General features: G+C 26.5%; 2 protein-coding genes across 4 annotated transcripts; one reads left to right on the top strand and one right to left on the bottom strand.

Moving 5' to 3' along the window:
• The first annotated feature begins 279 nt into the window (after window positions 1-279).
• On the top strand, window positions 280-3,996 carry LOC149032998 (uncharacterized). Its single transcript, XM_089170964.1, has 6 exons — window positions 280-686; window positions 731-862; window positions 981-1,218; window positions 1,393-1,703; window positions 1,816-2,015; window positions 2,198-3,996. The coding sequence occupies exons 1-6, from the start codon at window positions 372-374 to the stop codon at window positions 2,493-2,495; spliced, it is 1,494 nt and encodes a 497-aa protein (XP_089027090.1). The 5' UTR covers window positions 280-371; the 3' UTR covers window positions 2,496-3,996.
• Window positions 2,601-18,530, bottom strand: LOC107072540 (GTP cyclohydrolase punch). 3 transcript variants are annotated; one of them, XM_089171217.1, is made up of 7 exons: window positions 13,008-17,182; window positions 12,718-12,754; window positions 12,248-12,466; window positions 9,871-10,080; window positions 6,659-6,824; window positions 5,958-6,074; window positions 2,601-4,727 (listed from the first exon to the last, which is right to left on the bottom strand). In XM_089171217.1, exons 3-7 carry the CDS (start codon window positions 12,402-12,404, stop codon window positions 4,598-4,600), a joined length of 780 nt encoding a protein of 259 aa, XP_089027343.1. In that variant the 5' UTR covers window positions 12,405-12,466; window positions 12,718-12,754; window positions 13,008-17,182; the 3' UTR covers window positions 2,601-4,597. The 3 variants fall into 3 exon arrangements, with proteins under 3 accessions (XP_089027343.1, XP_015188044.1, XP_015188055.1); XM_015332558.2 differs by lacking the exons at window positions 12,718-12,754; window positions 13,008-17,182 and adding an exon at window positions 17,695-18,530; XM_015332569.2 differs by having other exon boundaries at window positions 12,718-17,182.
• Between the last annotated feature and the right edge of the window lie 952 nt (window positions 18,531-19,482).

Below are 19,482 nucleotides of genomic sequence, written 5' to 3' on the forward strand. Positions count from 1 at the left end.
AGAGATACTCTTTTATTTCTATTTTTACACCTTCCTTCTTTATAGAAAATAATTAAAATTAGTATATAGGAAAAGGTTCATAAGAAACAAAAAGCATAAAACAAATGCTAACTTTTTAAACAGTTAATATAATTTTGTTTATAACCTTATAATCTAAAATATTCTGGATAAATTATCGTAAAAATTAACAAGTTTCGTAAATCATTTTCATATACATTAATTCTTCTAGAATAAAAAAAATTAAATTACAATTAAAATGTCGTCAAGACTATATAAAAGTAATAAGTTATACTTCTAGGAATATTTAATAGATCTATATATATATAATATGCTAGATTGAAATTTAATATAATTTATTTAATAACATAGCCATGCATTCAATTAGCGATGATGGCAAAATATCAAATGAATTATCTACCAATTCCAAATTAATAACAAGATTTAGTTGTAAATCTAATCCAATTAAAATTATTAAACGAGAACGTCTTTCTGGTGGAGCTGATGTTAATAATATTAAAGAAAATGTAGAAAATGTAGCGGAATCTATTAATGTAGCTCCTATAGAATCAACCGTTGAATCTAGTAAAGAAATTCCTGAAGAATCTTCTAAGGAATTTCTTGCTAGTGAATCTGCTTTGATCGACAAGCAAATTTACCCTTCGAGAAGTCCAACACATTTAACAAGGTGATCAAATTACTCTATTGTTAATATATTAACTATAAATAAGAAAAAAGAAAAAATAATGATATTAATTACAGCGATAATAAAATAAATGAAATAATTGAATACGCTCATCAAAATCTTCAAGATGCTGGCAAAGCATTAGCAACTTTAAAAGAGAACTTTGAACATGGTTTAAAGGTTGAATCCTGTATGCATAAAGAAATCTGACATAAATAGATCTATAAATGAAATATTTTTAATTGGAAAGTGTATTAATTAAAACATTTCTATTTTCTTTTTATTTATATAACAAAAGCTGGCAATCGTAGACGTCTTAGGAAGAATTCAACATTGGAGTACCACGGTACAAAATAAATTAGATGATTGCAAAGAAGATATTGAACGTTTACGAAAAGAACTATTATCACAGATCCATGCTATTAATGATAAGGAGAATAAAATAAGGGAACTTAATAAACAAATTGCAGATCTTACAGTTGAAGTTGATCGACTTAAGCAACAAATTGCTGAATGTATGAATGAAAAAACCTATTGTGAAAAAATGCTGACAGAAGTTAGTTATTTTTTTATACAATATGTGTATGTAATTATCAAAATATTGATACTTTGCGCATAATCAATTAATTAATTTATAATCGAGCAGAAACGAACTGAGTTAGAAGGAATAAAGACAACAAAACTTGAACTACCATCACCTGTCATCCAAGCATTAAATCCTGATAATCTAATTAAACAAAATTTGAACAATTCAATAGAAAAACCAATTGAAAAATCTGAAAGACCAGAAAAAATGGAGAGACCAGAAAAAATTGAGAGACCAAAACAAATTGAGAGACCAGAAAAAATTGAGAGACCAAAACAAATTGAGAGACCAGAAAAAATTGAGGGACCAGAAAAAATTGAGAGACCAGAAAAGATTGAGAGACCAGAAAAAATTGAAGAAACGAAAGAAATGAAAAGGAGATGTTCCGTTCAAGCTCGTGAGAAGGATAAGGAAAGAAAAAGACGTGAAATGGAGGTATACGTAAATTTAAAATTGTATTTTTGCAAATTTGTAGTTGTAATGATTGATATGTAATAAAATACAATCTCCAGTTATTTATCGGATATGTCATTTTTATCATATACAGTTGGAATCTGAGATAGGACGTCTTAGAAAAGAAAATGAAAAATTAATGAAGGAAAGGATCGATTACGAGAATGCTATCCAGCGAGCATTGTTACGTGGGGTATCGTCTCTCAATGTTGAAGCCTTAAGAGTTTTACGTTGTCCTCCAATCCCATGTTGTAGCCCTTGTGCTCCTTGTCCAATGTCATTTATACCTACTACGTATGACTTTTATTATTTTACTTATAATTTTATTTTCGCTTCTATTTATTTGGTCAGTATCAAAATTTTGTTCATATAATATTTTATTACTAATACTGGGAGAGACCCAATAAATAGCAGCATTTCATTTTTATCAAATTATTCTTTTCATCATTTTATATTTTTTTGTTTCGTGAGTCTAGTGAAGACTCTACTCCATGTCCTGCAAAGATGAAACAACCTTATTCAGCACATATAACAAGCAAAGAATGTAGTAACAGTTATGGAAATGGAAAAAACATGAAATGCGAAAACACAATCAAACTACCTTGTGGCAGTCCCTGTTGTTCTGCAAGAAAAAATCAGAAAGGTTCCAACAATAGTATGTTCTTTCTATTGCATCAGGGCGATGCCGAAAATGCGTATAAATTAGATGAAAGATCATCGTCACGTCCGTGCGGTTCACCAATTATGAAGAAAATCGAAATACCTCCTTGTTGATAATTTACGAAATCGTGTTAATAATTTACGTATGCCTATATCACCTTATCGTGTTTTTGTTTTACAATAATCCAAGGGGATTGAGATGGATAATCATACAACAGATTTAAAATATAAATATAATTTTATATTAAATAATATATACATATAGATATGTATGTATATATATGTATATATATATACATCATCAGAAAAATATTAAACGTTTCTGTATTATTTTTTTCTTATCTTTTTTCCATAAATAATCGTTAATATATGTCCCTTTTCAATCCAACATGAAATAACACATAAACGCTTATAGTTTACCAAACTTCAATTGGTCGAGTCTTAATATAACAACATTTATTTTATAATAGCAAAATATAGTAAGATCGATAAATTTATGCGTAGAGCATAAAAAGTTATAAATTTTTACTGTTATCACTTCGAATCGATTCATCTATTTATCGATCTTATCAATTTTGCAACAATTTATAAAATTATTTTAAATATATTTATGCATATTTATATATTTATTTATATATAGATATACATAAATTTTTTTGCGAATAAAGCAGCAATTTGCTGCCTTATCTATTAAGACTATCATTAATATTATAATCGATCAACATTATTATTATTATTATTTTTATTATTATTATTATTATTATATAAAAATAAATTATCGATAGTTTGAATTAAAGATATGGCTACGTAAACTGGCTCGGTACGAAATACAATATTTCTCGTTGAATAATTCTGTCGTATCTTTTTTTTTTACATTTTCAATTATTGATAAACAAAAATATATTAAAGATCAATTTTTAATAAATATATATGTATACGTATACAAATTCTTCATTTTCCTATTTTTTTTTTGTAACAAAGTATGATAAATGATTGAATTTAACAAAGAAATTCACACAGATTTTTGGATTGTTGCATAATTCGATAACAACGCATGGCTGATCATTGTTTTTCGAAGAATGCAGTGTATAATCTTTTAAATAATAATATTATTATTATTATTATAATTGTATTAATAAATTATTAATAAAATATATTAAGACATATGTGCGATTAAAAAAAGGAAAGAAAAAATATGATAAGTTATCATAACATATAAATATGATACGTCACGATTAAAGATAGCAAAACGTTTGGCCGTAACGTTTTACAATAATTGCGCGAGTCTATAAAATTAATAAAATAATATTACATTGAGTACTCTTATTATATAGTTCATTTATTATTTACTTTAGACTTTTTATCTATGAATAAAATTATTGTCAATATTTTAGAGTAAATTAGGCTATTAGAAAATTCCTAAGAATTCCTAATAACTTTTTAAGAAGTTTGTTTCTTTTTTGTCAACAACGCGTCGTTAATTTTTATGTAGGGAATAAAATAAACGTGAAAACAATGCAAATTATATATTGAGTCTGTGTAAATTATTGATGTTTTCATAATTAAAAAAGATAAAGGAAAAAGTTAAAAAACAATAACTAAAATAACTAAAAATTTGCTGTACCAGCAGCACGTTGTTAAAATACACATATCTATCAATATATGTTATTATTATACATATGTTATTAACATTATTTTTTGTCATACAAATTTAATTTCGATTCAAATTTCTATCCCCCTTTTCATTTTGCTTTAATCGTTCGTGCATATTAAATCATTTGCAAATTCGAACGATCGATATTATTGCGAAAATATTGTATTGTCTTTGTTTTTTTTTCTCTTTTTTTTTCTTTCACGAACACCTTGGGTTTACTCTTTGAATGTATTTCATTTGAAGAGCAGAAGAAACCGACATTATTATTTAAACGCGTGAATATCTTCCTCCTTTTTTTGTTTGTATATTTAAGTACATGTTTAATTGAATCTTGAAAATAATTCAATATTAAGGAAGATCTATTCACAAACGTTTCGATCTTAATGTCAAAGAAGAAATTTAAGAAGAAGAAGAGTTTAATTAGTGAAGAAGAAGACGAAATTAAAGAAAAAAAGAAGATATTAAAAGGGATTTGTAAAACATTTCCATATTAATATGAAGACCAATCATGATTGTGATGAAAAAACGTCGATTAAGACCTTCCCGTCAGATTTCTTTTTATTTATTTATTATGGACAAGATTGAGGAATTCCTCACGAGTCTTTGGATCGTCCCGGAAAACACCGAGCATCGTTGAAGTAACGGTCTTGCTATTGATTTTCTGAACGCCTCTCATTACCATACACATATGTCTGAAATTTCAAAAGATAATGTTAAAAAATTCATTGATTTTTATCATTATTGGATTTTTAAAATTATTTTGCTATTATTATTGGTTGTGTGTTACATTTGTAAAATAATAATTATATAGTACAAATAATATTATTAATTCTTGTAATACTAATTTAATATATCACACACATACTTTTGTTTTAATAGAAAATAATAAGACCGTTAGAATGTAGATTCCAATCGAAATAATCTTATTTTTAATTATAATACCTATTTGTTAAATAAGCAATTTTATTTTTTTTTATTATACCTAACTGTAAGCTCATAAAAAAAAATAGAAAGAAAAACAAGAAGAACAAGTTTGCCTTTTTTTATTCTTTTTCTAATCTTACAATATTATCTAACTACAAAGTAACAAGTTTTACTCAACCTTCAAGTTTTTTTGTTTGCGTAATTATGACAAGTAATCTTTACCGGGCATACATGTATAAATTGATTAAATAATCATGAATGCATAATTAGAATTAAAACGATATCATAAAATCCTATATCATTGAAGGTATACTTTTTATAGTCAAAGATGTCGAGACAAATTTTGTTGATAAATATATTAAAATAATTAATAACAAATTGAAATGAATTGAAATGTAAAAAAAATTTAAAACGTGATTTTGAAGTTGTAATTAGCCGATAATTAAAATATGACATATCGATTATCAAATATGTTATAATCTTTATGTAAAACTTAATTGCTAGTATTATTATAATTATTATATTAATGATTGTAGTTTAAAATATTCAGGTTTATGAGAAGGTGTAAAATTCTTTCACGATAATATTACTTATTAGCTCAAGGTTGAAATAGCAAATGAGATTAATCCTTGCGAAAACTATTGCCCAAGCCTTCGAGTGTGTTGAAATGGTACCAGAGCTAAACGTAAGTCATTTGATTCTTATCTTATATATTATTTTTATAATAATTTAATAATAAGATTTTATTCCGAATGTTTAAATCCAATATAAATCAAATAAAAAACAAATCAAATTTAATCGAATTATCGAAAGTATTTTTGTACAAATTTGAAGATTAATTTTCGCAAATATAGGACGTGACAAAATAATCATCGTATGATACATTTTACAAGATATGATTATATTCGTTTGAAAAAACCGTTCACGTTTTTGCATGTTTATACGTAATATATGAAAGATATGTATATGTATAATAGATTGTATAAAATAATACATACACTCCTTCTATCACTACGGCCACTCCCGCAGGTTCCACAGCTTTCGTAACAGCTATTGCGATTTGTTTTGTTAAGCGTTCCTGAACTTGAAGACGTCTGCTAAAGATTTCTACAATTCTGTGAACAACAGTAAATGAATAACTTTAAATTATATATTATTATGTATTTACTTATATAACTTTTTATCAATCTACAAGATCGGTAAAAAATCTTAATAATAAAGTAAAGAAGTGAAATCGCAAATTGTAGGAAGTTGCTATTCGATTTGAATATATAATATTTTAAAAATCTATTAAATTATTATATTCCCAGATAAACGAATTTTTATTTTAATAATGATCGATTTGATTGTTTACTGTTAAATTGGAATTTAACGAGTAAACCGGATTACTCACTCAAACAATTGTAATAAATTACCGTGAAAGTATTTATAATATCTCATGCTCTTAATCAAGAGCAGTTATCGTTGTTAGATAACATTCAGATTTATAGGGAGGAAGATTGTTATTAATTCAATTAAGAAAAAAAACTTTAACAAAAAATATAATATGTAACCACACGTACAGGCGAGAATACCTTTCGTTCGCTAACGTTCACTATTTATTAACTAGAGATAACCTTGAAGATCAACCGCATACTAAACTTAAATCGTATATTTCTATTTTTAATGACTTTTTCTTTTATTTTTTTGAAGTTCTTACCTGGCTAATTTGCTAAGACCAAGAATTTTCTTGCAAGGTAGATAACCGATAGATACTTTTCCATAAAAAGGAACCAAATGGTGTTCACACATAGAAAACATTTCTATGTCCTTAACTACAACCATTTCATCGTGATCCTCATCGAATACAGCATCGTTGATGACATCTGTTAGAACATAAAAAATACAAATTTATTTGTCTATGAACAGAATGTACAGAAAGTACAGAAAATCCTTTTATAATACAGCATTTCTATAGCATAGTTCGAGAATTAAGGGAATTTCTCTTGTACAGCACAGAACGTGATGAGAATTTTTAAATGAAAGCACCATCGTGCGTAAATTTTATCAGATTTGCTTATGGAAATTTCGAATAAATATATTAGAATGCATCGTTATTGATACACGTAAAAATATGATCTTGCGTGTAAATACAAAATGTTGGATAGTTTTATTAATTTTTGGTAATTGATCCTTTTTTTTTGTTCGTTAGTTTTAGAAGCCTAAAAACCGCTTTTATGCAAAATTTATCTCTGTAATTTCGTAAAGTAAACCTTTAGTGTTCTCTATATATCTTTCTTTATTTCTTTGTTGTTGTAAATGTTTTCTGAGACAGATAAAGAAAAAGAGAAATGTGTGTTTTATTCGAAGAATTGAAAGGAAGGAACGAGATCCTATTATAAACGGCCTGGGTTAAGGTCCTCGTGTTCCTGGTGTCTGTGATTTAGCCGATATTGACCTACTTACTATAGCGTGAGAATTGGTGGTGGTGAATAGGTGTGTCCGTGGTTAGTACGTGTTAGAAGGTAGGTAATGGAGGGTGCTCTTTCTCTCTCCATGGTTTCCATGGTAACCTTAACAAGAAACACCTTCGCAATGACCGACAATGGTGAACGTATTTCGTTCTCTGGTCAACCAAGTACAATCTCTTTACAAATATATGATCGAAATGATATTTTATTTTAACGTACTATTTCATTTATTAATTACAAAGTAAAGAAGTTGGATGATCATTTTTGTTTGAACATGATGATAATTATTTGCATCGATTTTTGTTCAATTTATTTTCCTTTTTCATTTTTGTTAAATCTTTTAATTATAATGATTGATGAGGGATTATAGAATAAAGAAAATGATAAAGCTTTTGTATTAAAAGCAAGTTCGTTTAATATTTATAGAATCGTAAGAAGATAGCTTGAATTTGAGAAGATAAGTTATCTTGAGAATGGAACTGGTAGAAGAGCACCACCCTTCGTAAGGATCTATAGAAGAACTACTTGAATGGTAAAATGAATTAAACTCTTCTCAGTACCTGTAGCTACTCAAGAGAGAGAGAAAGGGAAAGAGAGAGAGAGAGAAAGAGAGAGAGAGAGAGAGAGAGAGAGAAGTGAAGTGAACTCAACACGATCGATTGCCATACTAATTTGTCTGACATTTTTAAGAAAAGTCTTTAATTTGATTAGCAACTTTATTAATTTATATTATTTTTGATTGTATATGTAAATTTAATATGCTATATGGTTCCAAAAATATCATTTAAATTTCTATAAGATAACAATTTACTTTTTTTTTTGCATATTCAATGCTATATCTCTTATTATGGTTGTAAAAATTTATATTTCTATAAAAGATAATGATTTAATATATTTCTTGTCTATATTTAATGCCACATTTTTGTTATAATATTTCTTACAATTGTTATATAACTTAATTTCTAGAGAATACAAAAATGTAAAATACAATACAATTTTGCCAATATCTCAAAGTTACACTTTAGTCTTTATATCATAGGATTATAGAATCAAAGAAAATGGCCGAATGTAAAAGCAAAGTTACTCTCTATCTTTCTTTCTCCACCATTCTCTTTCTTTTTCTTGCAATTGTAACTACGTCCCTGAAATGCATTTATATATCAAGAGCTTTACGTTCCCTTTTTCCAAGTCGCAGTTAGGTGCGCACACCCTCTTTTCTCCTTCTCTTGACTTTTTTTCATCCTTTTTCATTCGACGATATAACGTCAGCGAAATAAAGGTAGGAAAAGAAGAAAATGCAGTACTTTATTGTAAGATATAAGTGCACGTAGTTCGATGTCTCATTCTTTTTGTTTTCATAAAAGAAAAAGGATGAAAAAGAATTCAGGAAATAAAGTACTAAGAAATAAGAAAAAAAAATCCAAGAAATTTTTTTGTCATCGTTATCGTTACATCGATCTTGAAATCCTAATTTTGATTTTATTCTCAAATAATATTGAAATTAAGAAGAAACAAATGTAAGGAAACAAATTTCCTTGATTATAATGAATTGATTAATTGATTACTTTCACCCAAGTGAATCAATGTCAAAGTCACACATAGGCATACGCATACAATGATCGAACAGTCATACATTTCAAAAGTGAACGTATTTCCGATAATCTTGTTGGCCGTGAATCCCAATGACAAGGTGTCGTAACGATTTTGAATAACGATACACGGAAGTTTAATGATACTTGGATTCCTCTAATGATTCCTGAGAGCTCAGGGATTTTTCTTTCTTATATGGAATAGAATTCCCTATTAAATGTCATAAAACGAGATAGTATGTGTCTCGAACATACATGCATATATGTGTATATGGTTCTTAGAAAACTAATTATCCTTGATATGTATTTAATGGACGGTCAAAAGCTTTTAAATTGAAATAATTAATTTTATTGTGTGTGAAGCCTTTATAATATTAAATATTTACTTGAGTTATTGGAAATGGCTTATATTTAAATAAATAAAATTAATAAATTTTATTGAGATTATTTTTATAAAAAATATTATTAGTAAAATAGTATAATAAAATATTTATAATAATAATAATAGTATAATTAAATGAGTAATATATTAATAATATTATATTTATTATTATTAATAAGTAATTAATAAGTATAAAAAATTAAATATTATTAATAAAATAAAATATATAGTATTAAATAAATTTTTGTATATTGTATTTTAATATAAAACACCGTATGATATTTTTTTATTTGTTAAAATTATTTTAACATTTTATATTTACATAAAATAAATTTTCAAACATAATCAAATAATAGTAATCTCGAATAGAATGTTTGATTTATTTTCATCAAAATTAAGTTTATACTTTTTTACCTGCCCATTAAAGGTACAAATACTTCAGAGATGCTTGTATCTAACGTTACTGAAAAATAAATAAATGTTTTCTTACCGTCAAGGCATTGATCATATCCCTTAGTGAAAAATAGCATGGCTTTGGCTGCTCTTTCTGGTGTTTTTAAAAGTCCTTGTCGATCTGGATCCTCTCCTAGTGAACTTAAAAGTAATTTATAACTTCTTGACATTTCTGGTAACAACGCTTCTCGTGTAGGTGGTCTATGATCCAATTCGAGATCATGATGAAAAGTACAGTTCTCATGACCTGTAAGCAAATTTGAACAATATTGCATCAGACTCTTATCATAACCAGGTATCAACATATGTACATGTAAACATATATATATATATATATATACATAATTCCAATAATAATATATTCAAATGAAAGAGCTACAAAAAATAGCAAAAAAGTTTTTAATCTCCAAGAGATACATACATTGGAATCATATATTCTTGGAAGTTATTCGATACTTTCGAGATACTTGATTACACGACAAATCGATTATTTAATCGATAAAATGATCGACACGAGTATCGATTATATTCATTTATATGTACATATAATTTATGTAAGCGCTCTCATTGCCAGATTACTTTCAATTAATGATTACAGTGTATTATGCTTTACCGGATTAACAAATAATAAATGAATTTTTTATCAAATACTTGTAATGGCGACATCACAGAGTCCTAATTTTTAAACTAACCGTAAATTCATATATTGAAATGGAAAGCATAATATTATAATATTATTATATTAATAAACTTAACATTATATTTTTATTTTTTGTTTTGGTAAATCGGCTTTTAGGATATCCTATATTTATCTTACAATATTTAGAGAAAATTTCTCCTTCCTCTTTCTATTTGTACCTTAATTAAAATCAATTTTTTTAATTGCAGTCAAATGAAGAAAATGATAATTGTTTTCTTCATGCATAACATTTGATAAAAATATATAAACATTAAACGTTAACTTTAATTGTACATAACATTCCCTGGATAGATCCTTTCTCTAATCTTACAAAACGATCATCTCCGGATTTTCAATTGGCAATGTTGTATAAGCGCATAAATATCGGCTCTATATCGCATGTCACGACCCATTACGTCTCACGGGTTCATAACGACGCTCTACGATCTATGGGTGGTCAGAACAAATAAATATTGACTTTTATCTTGGAAAAGTGTTGTCTCGTTCTTCTCAAAAAATGATCTTTGTTTTACGTGTTTAAAATCATTATTATTATTATTATTATTATTATTATTATTATTATTATTATTATTATTATTATTATTATTATTATTATTATTATATGAATCAACTAGATATGCCAATCGGACTTCGAGATATAAGTCCACTTTTGAAAGATGCAATTTGTTATTCAAGGTCAAGTTCTTTTTGTGTTAGTTGACCATGAAAAATAAACAACATATTTTGTTTTATCATTACGATTAATTGTTATTTCTTAATGGGTCATCTGACTCATTAATATATTTTATGTCATACATTGATTCAAAATAATAGATTATAATAAAAATATGTGATAAATATTTCATCATTTAGAATAACACGAAGTATATTCTCATATCCAACGATACGAGAGTATTATAAAAAAGACGAATTTCAAATTGTATCTTTCTCAAGTGAATCGAATCGCGAACGCTATTATAAACAAGTTATTGATTCGTTTTTCTTTCCGTGAATACAAGTCATTACGAAATTTTTTATTCCACTATATCTGGCTTCTTCGAAAGAAATCATTTGTGTGTGTGATTGTACTTTAAAGATAAAACAATCATTTATATATCCATTATTATACAGCTCATTAACGATTATTTTGTCATATAAACGATGAAAAAATAATGTAATAATCATTTTATAAATTTATTATTAATTTTTCAATAAATTTCTTTTAATTATTATTAAATATTTAAATTAAAGGATTATCCATTAAAATAGTATCATTACTTTTTATTTATTTAATTATTAAAAATTTGCTTATCGATATAAAATCGATAAGAAGTTCAATAAAATACGATAAAGACAAAAAAAAGCTATAATATTCAGATTGTTAATTAAAATGATATAGATTAAGTAATTAAAATTATGTCATTTAACGATTTCATGATTGTATAATTTAAATACTAATTTCAATATATGTAATTGTTCACTTTAAAAACAAACCCAAAAAAGAAAAAAAATATAATCATTTCAATCATAGCACTTTATGATAAACATTTCAAATATAATTAATTTAATTATGGTAATTTAAAGTGGGCGTGCAACAGGTTATAAAATAAATATCATGTAAATTCCATACGCATTATCCCCTCCACAAAAAAATCATAATTGGATTTCTTTAAGGAATTTCAATAAGGATGATTCACGTATAATGATGTTTTAAAATCCAGGAAATTAGGTATACCTGGAGTAGTGGAAGTACGAGGTGTTCTTGGCGTTCCAGGAATATCCAAATCTCCTTCCTCGATATTCTTATTCCAAGAAATGGACCTCAGTGGATGAGGTTTCTTCGCTTTCATCGAGTTTTCATCGTTGATACATTGTTTTGATAATCCATTCATGATTATTCTTGTATTTTCTCCTTTAAAGGTTCGGAGCCGAAGGTTCTTGTTGCTCGGATTTTCTTCGAGAATGAAAAATAATCAAATGAAGATATCGAAGTTGATGATCAACAAGAAAACAAATTTTTATATATACATATATATATATATATATATATATATATATATGACAATAACTGAATACCAAAAAAAGAAAAAAAAAACAAACGTAAAAAACGCATAAGAAAATATTTCGATAAACAATTGTCCCTCTCCCAAAAAATAAACATTTATCGATAGAAAGATACTTATAAAAGTTCATTTAAAAACTTACTTATATGTTTTTTTTCAGGTCACTTTCTTTCTAGCACCTACCAAAAAACATAACTTGTCAATGTGAAACCGGCAATATCACAATTGTCACAGAAACGTGAACAAAAATTGTCCCACTTTTGTACAATTATTGTAACAAATTTACAAAATGTGCTATGTGACAAATTTTTATTGAGATTATTACTTTTATACTATTCTTATTAAGTAATAAATTTAAAAAGTGAGAGTGAAGATTTGAAGGAAGATTAACAGTTATGCTAAATGTACAAGGTGGAGAACGATTACATTCACCTGAGTGATGCGGTGTGACTGAACCAGACGAACAGAATCACAGCATACGCTAACGTCCCCTGGAACATTCTGTCTCTCTCTCTCTCTCTCTCTCTCTTTCTCTCTCTATCTCTCTTTCTCCTTCTCTTTTCCCCTACTCCTGCTACTCACTCTTCGCCTTTCTCCCACCTTTGTTTCCCTCCTACTCTCATTCTCTCTGACACTTGTCTCTCTCTCTCTTTCTCTCTCCTTCTCTCTTTCTATCTCTGTCTTTCTTTCAGTACGTTCCTTTTATCTCACATGTTCTTCGCTTTCTATGTATGTGTCTGTGTGTTTTTTTTTCATTTCTTTTTTAATTGATTTTTTTTTTTGCGAAAATGATTAACATCAAATCAAATTCGATATAAAATATGTACAATAATTATAAATTATTTATCACGATTTCTCATTTTCTTTTCTTTTCTTTTTTAATTGAAAAATTATTGAAATTATTTCTTCATAAATTTGTTCCTAATTCTCAATATTTTCTCGTGTTTTCCTCTTCTCTTAAAGATTTCTTCACATAAGTCATTAACACCGTATCATTTATTAACTTAATATTTTTTCCTTCTTCTTCTACTCTTCTCGATTAGAAAATTATTGAAACTTTCTTTTTACATATTTTTTCTATTTCTCAAGATTTTCTGTATTATGTGTTTTACTCTTTCCTTATTCTTTTTTTTTTTAACGATTTCTTCGCATAAATTATTGACACTGAATTATTTATCGATTTGTTAATTTTTTCGATAATTGTAAACAAATTATAAAAATTTGTTTACTTTTCGTTTGACTTATGAATTATTAACATGATTAATTATTAAATCCATAGTATCAAATGTATGTACAACTTGAATCAGATTACATTCTCAATCTATACGAATGAGACGAAATCAAAGTTAATTATCTTCTTAAAAAAATACATCAATTTGTCAGGAATATCTTAAATAACAGGAAATAATAAAATAAATTCTGATCGATCATTCGTTGAAACATGTAAAATAAATAAACTATTAAAAGAGCTAGCGTATTAACGTCACAGTAAATCCCACCTATGTCAAGACCGGTTAGCTCTCGCTTTCCTCTTTTAAGAAGGAAAATAAAGTAAAACAATTTCTTAGGTATACCCCGAAATGATTACCTTCGAGACAGTGACGTACGATCGAATAACAGAAATTATTTACATTTTTTTATTTCCTTTATATAAATATCACGTTTGTTTATAGACTTGATAATTTATTTATAAATTTTAAAAGTTAATAAAGTTGAAAGTTACGGGCCTATCATAGAAACAATTGTTTTTGATTAAAAACCTATTTTTTTTTTTAAATAAAAGTTCTTTTATTGAAGCTCAAGACTTTTCAACCACCTTCATACATAAATATGCAACCAAATTAGAACGTTAGATAATATTCCTATCGAGAAAGTGTATTTTCTTTATTAAAATTAATATAATTAATTGATATTATATAATATAATATTAATTAATTTAATATTTAATAGTATATTAAATTAATATAAGAATAGTCATTTATCATCTATTAATTATCTATTTATCATCCAGTAATAGTTCGTCCTAATGGTGATGGGACGAGCGTCCCTTTCGTCTGTAATGAAATTTAATTCTATCGTAAGAGAAATGTATCAATAATGGCATTGCATGAAAGCCATTGGACAAGAAGACTCTAAATTAAAATATTTAATTTAGAAATACAATTTATTTTCTTCTAAACCAAAATAATAATTCTCTTTTTCTAAAATTATAATAAAGATAAGGAAGAACAAGTTATACGTAAAATCTGATCAAAGCAATCAAATTAATCCTATCTTTTCTAACAGTATATATCAATCATAATGCTTGTTTAAAAATTACTTTTAACCCCTTGAGTATTGAATTATTTAAAGATTTTTATGCATATATAACGGATTTAATTTGTAGCTATATGAATTAATATGTAAAAGTAATACATTTTATTTAGAATATATTTATATTGGTGATATAAATATATTTTTACAATAACATTTCAATTACAAAATATAAATAAATATATAAATGAAACAAAATAGAAATATTTATATATTTATATAAGTTTCTTAAATTCAGATGACGAGTCAGACTCGTCCACCGTAACTTCGCCCAAGTAAGCAAATGACGAGTCTCACTCGTCAAATGTACTCAAAGGGTTAATATAAACGATTAATATATGCACGTATATATAAATGAAAACCATTTATATAAGACTTAAAGAAAGGCCATTTAATTATGGAAATAAAAAAAGAAAAAGAAAGAATACGATTACGCGTACTTGTTTGCATATTCATAGTTACACTACTTAAGGTTGTCTGATCACGATTGATTTTAACTACTTGCAACCGATAGAGGGATTATGAAACTCGTGTACGTCTTACGAAACATTCGTTATATATATTTTATGAGCATTAATAATGACACTGTTGTTACATTTCGTTATTTCAATGTATAAATCCTTTAGATTTATAGATAAAAGGAAATTAGGGATATATATTTCTAATACAAACATGCATATATATGCATTACTATTATCGTTCTCATTATTACCGAATTAATCGTTATGCAAGATACATCATAGTCTTTAAAAATAAATTAAATATATTTGAATGAAATAGTATGCACAATTGTTACTCTAACGTTAACATATTCGAAAAAATAAAGAGTACTCTGCATGTACACACAATGAAATAGAAACAATTTTTTAGAACGGACAAAAATTACAAAGAGGAAATTTTAATGCTTGGGAGAATTTTTTCTCAAGGACATTTTTTTACAAGATTAGAAAATCAACTTTATTTTTTTTTTTAAATAGAACTATATATTTTCTTGGAATATTCTGATAGAGCATGAAAGATGAATAAAAATTATCTGCACGACCATATCATTCTCATCATTTATTCTTGAGATATTCACGTCTAAAGATAATTACTTTGTTTACCTTGAATATCTGTTGTTTGTAATAATATGAAAAAATGTTTAATACAGAACCTGTGCACGATATAAATAGGGGTATATTGAGATACTTATTCTTTTGTTACATAGGTGGGAGCATAAAAGAGATTTCTCTTCTCTTATTGTTAGTGAAGATCATTCAAGATCAAATGTTGTAATAAAATAAACGTTGTTGTGCAGATTGCAGAAAATATTCGAAAATGTAACCATTTACGTCAGAGTCAAGAAAATATAACTAATCACTTTATTGTAATGAGCCTTAATAGCATGTAATTATCGATTAAAAATATTTCAAGAAAAAAAAAGAAAAAATTCTAATCGATAAAAAGAAGTTGTATACGACGACATTTATCATTTATTAAAAATAACTGATTCCTGATGTTTCACAAGGACGACACCATGTTACATCTAACAGAATCTATTTACGTAATTATTAATTATTGAACACCATTCATTATTAAGTCTTTTTTTTTTGTTAATTAATATTCCTCATTAGTCGATGACACATAGGAGATTATAAAACAACTTTTACTGCATTGTATTATAATATTTTGTTCGGTAGTTTAACTACATAGAATTTGATGATAATAATACAAATTCATATATTGTTAATTCAATTATGTTATAGATTTTAAATATATTTTATCTCACTATCTCATCAACAACGTGTAAATTGAAAATACTTCATAACGTTTCGAGTTTCTATTATATTTATTTATATTTAGACATGATTATTTTTTGTTTGTTTTATTTATGTGCCCAAAATTAGAAAATAGATAAGAGATTCAGGTAATAACTTAGAATTTAACTAATAGCATCGATCGAAAAGAAGGGAAAAGATATTGGAAGAAAAGCATGGATCGAATTAATCAAAAAAAGTCTGGGTATGGTAACTTCATAGCTTTCATCTGACTTACATCAAAGAGCCGAAGGCAACTCTATCGATGTCATGATTCCCATGTCATGAGTATGTATGCAATTCGTTACGTTCACCTGTCATACTTGACTTGGCACGAGGCCAGTTAGTATTGTATATCGTTTTTATTCTCACCCTCAATAGCTAAAACAGTCATTAACATCGGCCTCGATAAAAATTACGAATCTCGATCGATTTTCGAGCTATCGAGATTTATCAATGACAGAAATATAATTCAAAAATTTTATTCGGAAATGAAAAATCTTCACCTAACCCACCCCCCACCCCCATTCCCTTCAACAAAAAACTATACAGAATAGAAAATAATCTTAGATAATATAGGGTGAACTAAAAGCTACTTAAATGAACCAATAATTTGTAAAATATCAATTAATCTTTTTTCATTAAGAAATTTGTTAAACTAATTACAAATCTATTTCGTTGTATCAAAATTATAAAATATTTTTTAGATAAGTAATTTTACAACTGTCACAGTATCCCATGTATCAAAATTTTAAATTGACTTATTTTATTAACAATATTAATTGTTTAACTTTTACAAATTGCATGGATGGCTTGAAAAAATATTGACAAAAGATATTTGATAAACATATTTTTTTGCTAAAACTTTTATTACTCTTTAAATCAAAATTAATTTAACCGATAAAAAAATTGTCTTGTTCTTATGTTAGTCTCAAAAATTTTCAACCCATCCACGTATTGCTTTGAAAAATGCAAGTTATAATAATAATAGATTTTTCAAAATATTTTACCATTCACGCTTTCGTCCTTTCGCTTAGCTGGATTTGTATCGTTGGCTCTTTGAATAGTTTTAACGTTTTCCATAGTTAATTAAAATCAATGGATAATAATGTAGAAATAGATGATTTCTAAGAAACGTGCTTTTCACGATGAAGCGCGTAAACTAATGCTTTGGTTTCGGACAAGATAGCTTATATATCAGGAATGTAAAATGTTGATTCACGGAACAAATTTCCCACTTATTCCCCCTCCTGTTTTATTCTTTTTTTTCATTTCTCCTTAACGGATTCTAGCTCTCTTTCCCACCACAACACTAGAGAACATATTACATTTATTGCTACAAAATAGATTCATTCTTATTATTATATATCAATGATTTCTTCTACATGTTTATCACACATTTAAATTACAATATTTGAAAAAAAAGTCAGACTTCGTATATGCTACAATAAACATAAAAATTACTATGTCTTTGAAATAAGGTCAAATAGAAGTTTATATAAACCTTTTTTTTTATCATGATACACCCTTATATAATGAATATACTTTCAGTAAGTAGAATCAATTAGCAATTGGATTGTTAGTTGGAGAATTATTTCTCCTTTGATAAAAAGTTTACATGGCTATCTGTTACATATTACGATCTTGGAAAAACCTTTGTAAAACAATCCTGTATCCTTCCCTCCCCTATCGTTCTATCTTTATATCTTTATCTCTTTCTTTCTCACACACACTCTTGATTTTATTTATCTTACTTCCGTCTCGTTTTCTCTCTTAGATTACATGTTCAGGTATTTACAAAAGATCACAAACTCTAAATCACTTTGGAAAACCAATCCATTAGAATAAAATGTCGTTAAAATGATGATTCATTAGTCAACTTATTAATTAATTTGAAACCATTGTAACATAGAACAAAAATATGATAAATAATTATATTCATATACTTTTTCTTAACTTTAACTTATTATCGTAAGTTTATATAATTAAGAAAAATGAATTTTCAAATAAGAACTATTTGTAAAAATAAATTAATTAACAAAAACGTTATGATGATGATGATCATGTAACGACTATTATTTATTCTTTAGTTAATGCATTTGATAAGAAGTGCATGAATAAATAAATAAATAAATTACAATAAAATTTATGCTTAGCTGATATAGTAGAAATTATGAAACAGTTATGAAACAGTTAATAAAATGATATTATATATGTAAATTATATGGGCATTTAAATATGTATAATTTATGATTTTTGTAAAATAAATATATCACCGTACGTGCCGATAATTAATTATTACGATTATTTACACTAGAAAATAAGGACTTTCATTAAGGACACGAGAGTGGACAGATGTATTAAAGTATGATCTCTTCTTAACTTTAACATTGAGATATACGTAGAAACATTTATTGTCAAAGTCAGGAACAGAAGAATAAAAGCAGATTAATTTTCGGGTTTCATCCTTTTATATTAACCGTTAAAAAAAAGAAAAAGAAAAAAAAGAAATGGGGATAACGATTACAAACTGAAACAACGACGATACCCTTTTTTTTCTTCTAATTTTACTTCTACTACTTTTACTATTTCTACTACTATACTACTTTGACAGTGTATTTCAGCATGATGGCTAATTATATAGAGAAAACCACCTTTCTCGAAAACGTTTTTCGTTTTTTAAAAGTTTTCCATTCTTCCTTCCTTTTTTTCTTTTCTATTGGAATTTCAATAGGATAAGCTATTCTAGTCTAACATACACGTTACGATAATTCAAGAATCTTTCTTTGTTTCTTCTA

Source organism: Polistes dominula, unplaced genomic scaffold (assembly GCF_049000335.1).
Source record: "Polistes dominula isolate Pdom_NZ unplaced genomic scaffold, Pdom_raw_medaka contig_31, whole genome shotgun sequence".
Classification (NCBI taxonomy): domain Eukaryota; kingdom Metazoa; phylum Arthropoda; class Insecta; order Hymenoptera; family Vespidae; genus Polistes; species Polistes dominula.

Bases quoted from the DNA above. Each gene is read 5' to 3' on its own strand.
- LOC107072540 (XM_015332558.2), bottom strand. From the start codon at position 17,767: ATGGAAAACGTTAAAACTATTCAAAGAGCCAACGATACAAATCCAGCT. The intron at 12,467-17,694 runs GTAAAATATTTT...TCATTCTCGAAG, and splicing joins AAAGGACGAAAGCGTGAATG to AAAATCCGAGCAACAAGAAC. The intron at 6,075-6,658 runs GTAAGAACTTCA...TGTTGTTCACAG, and splicing joins GGTCTTAGCAAATTAGCCAG to AATTGTAGAAATCTTTAGCA.
- LOC149032998 (XM_089170964.1), top strand. From the start codon at position 372: ATGCATTCAATTAGCGATGATGGCAAAATATCAAATGAATTATCTACC. The intron at 687-730 runs TGATCAAATTAC...TATAAATAAGAA, and splicing joins GTCCAACACATTTAACAAGG to AAAAGAAAAAATAATGATAT. The intron at 2,016-2,197 runs GTATGACTTTTA...TCGTGAGTCTAG, and splicing joins ATGTCATTTATACCTACTAC to TGAAGACTCTACTCCATGTC.